The sequence below is a fragment of the Sminthopsis crassicaudata genome, chromosome 6 (assembly GCF_048593235.1).
Source record: "Sminthopsis crassicaudata isolate SCR6 chromosome 6, ASM4859323v1, whole genome shotgun sequence".
NCBI lineage: Eukaryota > Metazoa > Chordata > Mammalia > Dasyuromorphia > Dasyuridae > Sminthopsis > Sminthopsis crassicaudata.
This window is the reverse complement of record NC_133622.1, coordinates 118,515,899-118,527,909: the sequence shown is the minus strand read 5'-3', so window position 1 is coordinate 118,527,909 and position 12,011 is coordinate 118,515,899. Positions and strand designations below refer to the sequence as shown.

The 12,011-nt window shown below is 33.6% G+C and overlaps 1 protein-coding gene across 1 annotated transcript in view; it reads right to left on the bottom strand.

The window, feature by feature from the left end:
* COL25A1 (collagen type XXV alpha 1 chain) overlaps positions 1 to 12,011 on the bottom strand; it is a 535,802-nt gene that overhangs the window by 257,772 nt on the left and 266,019 nt on the right. Inside the window, exons 3-4 of the mRNA XM_074272507.1 lie at positions 6,886 to 6,930; positions 4,480 to 4,487 (exon numbers count right to left, since the gene is read on the bottom strand). Coding sequence (XP_074128608.1) covers positions 4,480 to 4,487; positions 6,886 to 6,930 — 53 coding nt within the window. The remainder of the gene's footprint in view (positions 1 to 4,479; positions 4,488 to 6,885; positions 6,931 to 12,011) is intronic.

Below are 12,011 nucleotides of genomic sequence, written 5' to 3'. Positions count from 1 at the left end.
ATTTACTAAGACAACATAAGGTGATAATGATCTGAAAGCTAAGTACAACATTCCAGCTGATACTTTTGTGTGACCTGCAAATGAAGTTAAATATCCAAATAGCCTAAGGCAGAAAAAAGGCTCCCTACCCTGTATTAGGTAGATTCTAATTTTTCAATTCTTTGGGAAAATATTTCTTCATAAAGGCAATGAAGAATCAGTTTATAAATCTTCACAAGTAATGAGTTAATTAGGGTAGCTGGGTGGCACACTGGACAGAGTCATGAAGACTCATTTTCCTGAATTCAAATCTGGCCTCACACAGTTACTAGTAAAATGACCTTGAGCAAGTCACTTATTTGTCTCAGTTCATCTGTAAAACAAACTGGAAAAAGAAGTAGTAAATCTGCTAAGAAAACTCCAAACAAAGAGTTAAACACAAATTGAAATAACTGAACAAAACTAAGGAGCTGGTTACCATTATCATCATGAAGCAGGAAGAAGTCAGAAGATCCAGGTTTGAATCCTGGCTCTTAAATTATCTACTTGGCCTTTGGCAAGTTGTTAACTTCACAGTTTCTTACTCTACAATTAAAGGAATAAGTTGGCTTAGAATGATTCCCAAAGGACCTTTTAGGTTCTAATTCTCTGATCTTATAATTTACATGTATAAAGGGTAGAAAATTCTGAAGCTTTTTTTTTTTTTCAGGAAGCTTTCAATGAAGTTTTGTCATCCATTTTCATATTCCAAAAGCATAAATGAAAGGTGAATGAGTACCAGAATATCCCAGATGATACTTTAGCGTCTCAAACACACTAAAATGTCCTGGCACAAGCTGAAAGGGATTTTGATGTCCACTTAGAAGATTTTTCTCTTAAAAGCTAATTTAGAAGTAGCCATATCCATTATTATTATTATTATTATTATTATTATTATTATTATTATTATTATCTGCATATGCTTGCATGTGATACCTGCTTGTGAGTAAGAATCAATATTCAGAAGAGAGAGAACATATAATATAATAAATATAAATTGCTCCTAAAAAAAAAAGCAGTTTCTGGTTTATGGGAGAAGCATTAGATTATTTAAGAAAAAAAAGAGAGGAAATTGGAGAATATAACAAATGTGGAGAAACAGGTTACATCCCAATGAATTTTCTAAGAATTCTACCTGGAGAATAAATATTCATGACACCTAATGTTAAAACGTGTTTACTATCTTTGTTGTTTGTCCTTCAAAGAGGACCATAACATCAGGGAGGTGATGCCATGTCATACAAGTGAATTGGTTTTAAATGAGGGAGAGCTGTGCAATGTCACCTGCGTCATTCTCCCCTCCAGACCCTTCTGGGTCCAGGGATCAGATATGGATCAGAATGACTGAAGATGGATGAACATCTTAGTTTAACTGAGGCCCCACTCATTCAGAGATTAAGCCTAAATAGCAATTGAAACAAATATATATTTATATATATATAAGTAAATCACATAAATAATCACATAATATCAAATAAGTCACATAAATAAACAACAAACAAAACAAACAAATAAATATATAAATCTGGGAGGGGAATACCCTTAGGCCTTCTGGCCAAAGCAGAAATGATTGCTATTTACATTCAAACTTTATTAAGAAATTACCCCCCTTTGACCCAGCATTGCTGTTATTGGGATTATATCCCAAAGAAATACTAAAGAGCGGAAAGGGACCTGTATGTGCCAAAATGTTTGTGGCAGCTCTTTCTGTTGTAGCTAGAAACTGGAAGTTGAATGGATGTCCATCAATTGGAGAATGGTTGGGTAAATTGTGGTATATGAAGGTTATGGAATATTATTGCTCTGTAAGAAATGACCAGCAGGAGGAATTCAGAGAGGCTTGGAGAGACTTAAATCAACTGTTGCTGAGTGAAATGAGCAGAACCAGAAGATCACTGTACACTTCAACAACAATACTGTATGAGGATGTATTCTGATGGAAGTGGAAATCTTCAACATAAAGAAGATCCAACTCACTTCCAGTTGATCAATGATGGACAGAAATAACTACACCCAGAGAAGGAACACTGGGAAGCGAATGTAAATTGTTAGCACTACTGTCTATCTACCCAGGTTACTTATGCCTTCGGAAGCTAATAATTAATGTGCAACAAGAAAATGGTATTTACACACATATATTGTATCTAGGTTATATTGTAACACATGTAAAATGTATGGGATTACCTGTCATCGGGGGGATGGAGTGGATAATTTGGAAAAATGAATAATAAAAAAAAAAGAAATTACCCAAGTCATTTGACACAAAGTAGCATAGTAGAAAGAACTCAGTAAGTCCAAGGATTCAGGTACAATGCTATCTTTGAAATTTAACAATCCAGTATTCATTAGATATATATTATGTGTTAGCTTGCTTGTATGACTTTAGATAAGTCACTTAACTTTCCTGGCCCTCATTTATCTATAAAAACAAAAGGATTGGACTAGATGAGTCCTGAAGTCCCTTCCAGATTTAGCTCTATCTGGTTTGCCTATGTTGAGAATCTTAATAAATACACATGGACATGAGGAAGTTGCTTTGATGGTGGTGGAAATAGTGGCAATAATGATGGTATAGTTCACTGATTTTCTTAGCAGAAGTGGGGGAGGATACACAAGTGGGAATAAGTGCCGTTTCATAATTCACTTTAAATAAGAAATAGAATCAGAATTGCCCCCGCCATTTGTTTTCATTTTTCATTGTAGAACAGAACTTAGTTACCAGACCCATTATCCAAGGCAGTTTATAATTAGAAATTACAAAGTAACTAGAAATTTCTATTGTAATTAGGAAGCTAGCCAAAGCACTTTAATTTGATAAGAGATAGTTTCAATTAAATAATATTTTGTTGTCTAAATCCCTTATAGTGAAGCTCTTAATAATATTCTTTTTAAATTTTGCTAATTGAATAGCATGAATTTTCTCCCAGCCGAAAAAAAAATCAATTATTGATTTTAAGTAGCAATATGGTTTGAAAATGCAATCAAAGTCTCTGAAAACACAGATGTAAGATTAAGATAGATACCCACATTGTAAATTAAACATGATAAATCTGGCCTTTACTTTATATATTCATTATGATTTACGGATGTGTCTTAATCCATGGTATGACTAAATATGTGGCAAAAATGTTGAGTCATGTTAGAGAAGGGTTACATGATGGATTTAAAAAAAAAGATTATATAAGACAAACAAGGGAAATCTTTATGTATGAGATCGAGTAATAGTCAATCTTAAGGAAAAAAGATTAGCAATTGTCTGCAGTAACAGGAACCAAACCTGAATTTTAGAAACCTGTAAGTGATCATGAAAAATACTAGGATTTAAGGATCACTTAGGCTACAAAAGAAGGCCATGAAAGGAAGCCTTGAATACTCTGTTCAAACTGAAATCTCTGGAGTTTTCTCTGCACAATAGTGGTTTGTTTCCAGTATAAACTATAGAGGTATAAAGTTGAAGCCTAGGAGGAAACACTTACAGACCCAGGCCAATTCATCTACCTGCCATTAAAGGAAAGCTAAAAATAAGCTACAAAAAAAAAAATCATTGCCATGATTTATGTTCCATTCCTGAATTTTCCAGGAAGACTGCAAAAGCTATTTGGGAAGCTAACATTTCTTCTGAATAAAGAAAACTCACATGCACTAAGCCTCTTGCTGTCTGGATCAAGACATCCTGTTAGATGAGGTGCCAATGTGTACTCAGTGAATAGTGGAGCAAACTAGTTTTGGGGGATGTTAGTTATCTCAAGGCCAACTATTATTGCTACTGTAAACACCCAATGCTCAGTGTATGTGACAGCAAATATTCAGGATATTAGTCAAAAACACATTCAACTCAAAGGTGACAAGACAATTCATTCTGGTAAATGGAAAACAGACTGGAAACTACACAAGTGTGACCTACTCAAGTGAGAAAAAGCAAGGAAAACTCTCAGAGGATTGTGCAGACAAAACTCCAACTCACTTCAAAGGGAGTTTTGCATTAGGAGGGAATATTGGACAGAGCCTACAGGGGATTATCATTTTCAAAATCGCATTGCTATCTCCATTTGGTAGACCTGCAAATGCAAATATTTCAGATATAAGTTTAAACAGATGAAGTTAGCTTTGAGATTTCCTTGAAAAAGAAAACACATAATTCCAGAGCTATGAGTTATTGGCGATGGAGCCCAAACCAAAACTAACACTTTCCAAAAATAAAAGAGACAGTAAAAAACTATAAGAATACTTACAGATTATTTGGTTCCAAAATATCACCTATAAGATTGCTCCAACAAAATTATGCTTAAAGACTTTCTCCAGTGATATGTATTAAACAATTGCTCAGCTGTTCCAGAGGCAGTCATTTTTTTTTTAATGGGACTACTTTTCCTCTAATTGAAAAATGATCTGTTGAACCACAGTGAAGTTCTAACAATCCAGATTAATGTGGAAGAGCCAAAATGCTTTAAATATACTTACAGGAGGACCTGTGAAGGAAAAGAAGACAAAAAAGAATCAGTTTATTCAGTTACAGAAATAAGCATATAAAATATCAAGCAGTTATATATTTTCATGAAATCACATGCCATGCCAAAAAAAAGTACTGATTACAAGATTCCATTTTCAGAAATATCATATATAAAATATTTTCTCTACCTTACAAGTTCCAATTAGCCATGATACCAAGCATTTCATTTCATCTTGCCTACAGAATTATTCATCTTTTTTTTTTTTTTACCCTAAATAGTTGCTATTGGCATTAGGAACTAAAGACTAGTTCTCACTTTCCCTTGCCATAAAGGACAATTTAGTGGCCACTTGACTCCAAGAAACATTCCTTTCATCATTCATTCTCACTCCTCCTCCCTTTCCAGAACTCAGTATACATGGTATGCAAAGGTCATATTGAATGAAGTAATATTTGCACAAATGTCCAATTATTTTGAGGTGGAAAACATTTTTTTGAGGAAACTACCAAAGTATTGCAAATACAATCTAATAATTCAATCATATTAAGTAATGCAGCTGTAATTACTAAATCAATGGCTTTTCATTAGCTTTTATGCCTCTTTTTTTATGAAAGGAAAATGGAGGCTTCCAACAGAACCAGTTATATTTTGTATTTGATTATTGGTGTTTCCACAATTTGGATAAGATATACGTTATCTTGATCTTTGCAATTAATCTTGATGTTTAGCTATTTAATGTTTTTAAGTCTTTTAGAACATACTGTGAAAGAATTGTTGTTTCCTTGACTTTTTAAATGTCTTTTCTCCTAAGCAAAGACTTCATTTGATTCTTTGTGAAGACAGCCCAAATAAAATACAATGCTAAAACAATGCCCTAGATAAAGTTTTCTCATGAAACTCATTTAATCCCTTTGCTTCATTTTGACTAAGGAGATTGAATTTGTATGAGGCAGATTCAGGAAATCTGAATTTCCAGTTTTGTCACTAAAAACCTATGTGATGTTTGGTTAAAAATCCTTTGATTTAACTGGGACTACTTTCTTTTTCAGTTAAAAAAAAAAAGGTTATCTAAATTCAGGTCTTCCAAGTCTTTAAGACTGACCTGATATCAACTATAACCTGATGAATATGTAATCAAATTAATATGTCTCTGGAAAGAAATAGACTTAGATATATTACTACAAACACATAAGGATTGCAAATTTAAAACAAAAATGATCCATTAAGTCTGAGATTCTTGGGCTAGGGATATTTAAGGTTTTTCTACATTCTAAAATTATCTCATTTTGTGACTATTCAACAATATTCAAAATGTTAATGCTTCTTGATTTACATTGAGGAAAAATAGCACTGATCTCTTCAGAAAAGTATGGTCCCTGCTCTGAGACACTGATTAACTCAAGTGTTACCTACTTTTATAGACATAACCCTGGACAACATGCTAGGACACACAAGAATAGGATAGATTGAATTTTATCTGGATAAGGTGAACTCAACCTGAGGGAAGCAACAATAAAGAAACACAAAGCATGTGCCAATGATCTGATCAAAGCTATATGAAATTAAAGAATCTCTGAATAAGTTGTGGCATATGATTGTGTTGTAATATTGCAGGGTCGTAAGAAGTAACAAACAGATTGGTTATAGAAAAATATGGAAAGACTTACATTAAATAATGCAAAGTGAAATGACAGAATCAAGAGAAATTAATTTACAGTAATAACAATATTGTTTCAAGAGTAACTGTATATAACTAAACTATTTTGTTATATAAACATTAAAATCAACTATAAACAACTTATGAAGAAAAATACTTATCCACCTTCAGAGAAATAATTGCTATGTGTATATTGTATAATTTCACATTTATATCTGTATCAAATGTTGGCCTTCTCTAATGTGGTATTGGGAAGCATGGAAGGGGGACAACCCAGAACTGTCCTATACCCTACTTATAAACATACATATATAGCATACAAAAATATGTGTGTACATGTGTAGAGTTAGAAGCCTTAGTCAGCCTCAGATGATTCAGTCAGAAAGACCTGGATTTAATTAGTGCATCAGAACATCATTTAACCTTTTGGTTCCTGGAGCAACTCTTTTAAGACTATATGTAACAAAAGAGTTGTTATTCTGCATTGGCAGAGGGAGTTTTCTTATGGGAGACCCCTATGCCAATGAAATTAGGTTTAGACTAAATACATATCTCTTTGTGTGTAGACCCATACAAACACAGTTAAGAGGAAAGTTATTTCAAAAACTAAATCTTAGATGTACAGAAGATAAGACAAGACTCATTAAACAACACAGCAAAAGATAAATAGGAAAAGATGGATGCCTAAACAAAGCTTAGTAACCACATACAGAAATCAAATTGTTATATATCATGGCAAAACCCAAAGTTCAAGTTTACCAGATTCTCCTCTTCTGCCCCTTTTACCACGTTTCCCAGGAGGTCCTGAAACAAAAATAATAGACTTCTCAATTATTTATTACTTTAATGTATTTTCTTAAATTAAAACTGTCTCAATGCTAGGTTTGTGCTTAGGTAAGCCATTTAGACAAATTCTCACTTTGGCTTAAACAAAGTCAATGCCCTTTGGTGACTGTGAAAATATTTGATTCTGAACAGCTTTTTATTTTTGTTTCTGTTTTAGTCAGAAACCTGGAGACTGTTTTGTCTAGGACTTGCAAATCATGGCCTCACCTTCCTAGGCAGAGAGATCAAGGGCCTTCTTTCATGAACAATTTCCAAGCCTCATTGTGACAAATGACTAAATTTCCATAAGAAATGGTGATGTCTACTCTGAGATACCACTATACACCTGTCAGTTGGCTAGAATGACAGGGAAAGGTAATGCAGAATGTTGGAGGGGATGTGGGAAAACAGAGACACTGATACATTGTTGGTGGAATTAATTGCGAATACATCCAGCCATTCTGGAGAGCAGTTTGGAACTATGCTCAAAAAGTTATCAAACTGTGCATACCCTTTGATCTAGCAATGTTGCTACTGGATTTGTATCCCAAAGAGATCTTAAAGAAGGGAAAGGGACTTGTATGTGCAAGAATGTTTGTGGCAGTCCTCTTTGTAGTGGCCAAAAACTGGAAACTGAGTGGATGCCCATCAGTTGGAGAATGGCTGAATAAATTTTGGTATATGAATGTTATGGAATATTATTGTTCTGTAAGAAATGACCAACAGGAGGAATACAGAGAGTCTTGGAGAGACTTACATCAACTGATGCTGAGTGAAATGAGCAGGACCAAGAAATCATTACAACAACAATACTATATGATGATCAATTCTGATGGATGTGGTCATTTTCAACAATGAGATGAACCAAATCAGTTCCAATAGAGCAGTAATGAACTAAAAACCTGCTACACCCAGCAAAAGAACTCTAGGAGATGATTATGAACTACTATATAGAATTCCCAATCCCTCTAATTTTGTCCACCTGCATTTTGGATTTCCTAATTGTACACTATTTCAAAGTCTGATTCTTTTTTTACACAAAATAACTGTTTGGACATATATACATATATTGTATTTAATTTATACTCTAACATATTTAACATATATTGGTCAACTGCCATCTGTGGGGGAAGAAGGGGAAAATTAGAATAAAAGGTTTGGCAATTGTCAATGTTGTAAAATTACCCATACATATATCTGGTAAATAAAAACTATTAAAATAAAAAAATAAAGTTAAAAATGAAAAGAAAAGAAAAGAAATGGTGATGTCTGTCTTTTTATCTTCTTATTTTTGAGGTAGATGATGCAAGGAACAGAATACTAAACTCCAAGTTAGGAAGCCTTATATATATATATAAGTTCTTTGCAAACATTAAAGTTCTATATAAATGCTCACTATTTTTTAAATAACATCAATTACTAAATGGGCCAGTTTGGAGTTGCTTCATCTATATGCAAACATCTCTTTTTAAAAAAAATTATTTTCTCTATTTTGTTACTAACTTTTATCTTTGATGTTCTGATTGTGCATCAACAGCAATTTGAAAATTATTGCCACATGTAACCAGTCATTTCTTGTCTACTAAAACAATTGATTTCATTTTCTGTTGTTATTTGATATATCTATCTCTACATATCTTTCCTTCTTGGAAAAAAAATCCCTAGTTATATAAGTGTTTAATATTTTTCACTATTCTCTCCTATGTATAACTTTGCACTGGATATTAAAGTAGATGTTGACTTAATTTTCAGGGTCTTATTGAAATAATTCAGAGGATTTCTTTCCTTTCTCTTCTTGTGCATTAAAAGTTGAATGAGAAGTGGCTCCATTTTCTTCATTGTGATCTTTTTGCAAATAATCACCAATGACACTGAAATCCTAGATAACTAAGCACCCCTTGAAATTTATAGGGTGCAGCTTCTAGAGCAAATACAGTAGTAATCTTAACCGTTTCTCTAATCTCTCTAATTTTTCCTATAAATTTGTATTCTTTGCCTCTTTGCTAAATTCTTTTGGCATTACAACTACAATAAACTTTACCCCTCGACTTGGAGATGGGTTCAAGCTGCAAAATTTTTGGAGTCTGTGACCTCAACCTTTTTGGGGTCTCCTTTCTGAACCTCAATATTTGATGGCCCATATGGGGAGAGTCTGGCTTCCCCTAGCTTCATCCCCTCTTTGTTAAGATAAGCCCTCCATTTTCTTTTCTCCCTCAATCTTCTAGCTGGAATACCCCCAAGCAACTGGGAAAAGGCTTCTGTGGGTCATCTTGAGCTCCATGCCTTGACTGAGGATGCCCAAACTTGGAAATTCTTGCAACTTTCAGCAAAGTTTATAGGGAAAATTTGACGTTTTTCTACCTTCTTAGGATTCCAGAGTTTAAAAAGTGCTATAGAATTTTTTTTTGCAAAGAAATTTTATGGTTTACAGGTAAGTCTGAGTCTATTCACTATTGTCTTAGGAACCTGATTATCATTGACCAGAAGATTATCTATCTGGCAGTCAACAATGTTGGCAGAACTATCCTGAGACCAGAAGACTTTAGAATTATTGAGCCGAGAGAAAGAAATACATAACTATATTTTAATGTTTCTAAGGCCAGAAGACTTTTTGAATCATTGACAGACATTGTTAGAACAATAGTACTCTAACATCAGGTGGCTTTAGAATTACAACTATATTTCCCTTAGAAGTTGTACCCTATCAAAATACCAATACATCAACATCTTCATTTGCCTCACTCAAGGTTCTCTCATTAACATGATATTCTCCAAGAATTCTCTTTTATTGCTTTATCCCATCAGTTTCTACTCTATGTTAGAAAGTCAGGGATCAGTGGTTATGCCATAGAACACAGAGATTCAGAGCATCTATTGAAAGCATTGTAATAGATGCTATGGGTGTGACAAATAAAAATAAAGCATGCCCCTTGTCTCCATCAAAATTTCTGTCTAGTAGATATGTTCTGATGTGTGCCATAAAACAAGGTAAATATAAACTTACATTAAGAAAGATAATGATGATGCTATGGTATTTCAGAAGAAGGATAGATTAATGTTATTTTTTATCATTTTCATGAGATGGTGGGGGAAATGAAACATTTTCCAGCAAAAAGAAAAGAAGAAGAAGAAGAAAGAAGAAAGAAAAAGAAGAAGAAAGAAAAAGAAGAAGAAGAAGAAAAGGAAAAGCATCATTCTCAATAACACCAGATCACTCTTCATTTCCTTAGGCATTGTAACTCCCCTTCAGTGACGCTCCAGATAAAGAGAAAAACATACTCGCTACCATGAGAATTTAACCCTTATAATATTTGTTCCCTCCCCCCCCCCAGAAAAATCCAAGGAAAAAAGAACTTCCTGGTTTTAAAAAAAATGAGCTGCTAAGTCTGACAACTTCCAAATTCCAAAAGTTCAAGATAATGGTAGCACATGGCCTGAGTACCCTGGAGACTCAACTGGATATTAAGGTCTTTCACATGGAAACATTATTATCAAAAAGAAAAATGTTAGTAAAACAATCAGATTTTCTCAAACCCCCCAAACAATCTGGTCTGTCCACTTGGTTTTACAAGCTTTTAAAAAAGGCAACAAAAACATAATATAACATATTCTATAGCTAGCCACACTTTTTTATAAATTGTCATCTGAAATGGCCTGATTTTAAATCTTTCTGAGACAGCTAAGTGGCATAATAAATAGAATATTGGGTCTAGATTCAGAAGGATCTGAAAGCAAATTTAGCCCTATATACTTAGATGTATCTATCACACTGGATATGTCATTTAACCTCTTTCTGCTTTGCTTTCCTCAATAGATGAAAGAAAGATAAGAAAAAGAGATAATAGAGATGAAAATAATAAAAGATAGAAATAGAGATAATAATAGCACCACTTCCTAAGGTTACTGTGAGCATGTTGTGTTGCATTAAATACTGCTAGTTATATAACTATATATAACATATAACTACCTGTTAGCATTTTAACAAAAAGACATGCAAGATGCCATAGAACACTCAATATTTTCCTCTTTCTATTTCTTTACCTACAAATGTCCTTAATTCATCTTTCCTAGGAGAAACAGAAACCACCAAGAAGGAAAAGCAGGAGGGACTTTGGACCAGTCACATTAGAAGATTGAAAATATATTTAAATCTTGTTCACTTGGCTTGGTGTGATTTCTCCACCTCCTCCCCTCTCCCCTCCCTACCAAAAATATAGCAGTAGTATAGTACATTGAAAAAGATATTGAATTTGGATGTAAAAGACCTGAGTTTGAATACAGACTCAGCTATCCACATCCTGGAAGTCCTGGATGAGTCATTTAACCTCTTTTGATCTCTGTTCATCATCTATAGAATGAAAGGATTGGATATAATGGTTTCTAAGCTCCTTCCTAGTAATAAACCTATAATCCCATGAAATTCCTGTAATAATACACAGTCTTTCATCTCATATTCAAGAACAAAAAAGTTGAAATACAAATGTTTACTAATGCATTGTGAAATTATCCAACTATTCTGGAGAAGAATTTGGAACTATGGCCAAAAGACTATAAAACTGTGTATATCCAGTGGTGTCTCTACTGGGTCTGTATACCAAAGAGATAATAAAAAGGAAAAGGGATTCATATGTGCAAAAATGTTTGTAGCTGCCCTTTTTGTGGTGGCATAGAATTAGAAATTGAGTGGATGCCCATCAGTTGAAGAATGGCTGAAAAGCTATGGTATATGAATAAAATGGAATATTACTGTTCTATAAGAAATAAGGAGCAGGCTGATTATATGATGATCAACTGTGATGGAATTGGCTCTTTTTTCACCTTTTTATTATTATAGCTTTTTTATTTACAAGATATATGCATGAGTAATTTTTCAGCATTGACAGTTGCCAAGCCTTTTGTTCCAATTTTTCCCCTCCTTCCCCCTCCCCCCCTCCCCCAGATGGCAAGTTGACCAATACATGTTACACATGTTAAAGTATAAATTAAATAAAATATATGTATACATGTCCAAATAGTTATTTTGTGTAAAAAAAGAATCGGACTTTGAAATAGTGTACAAT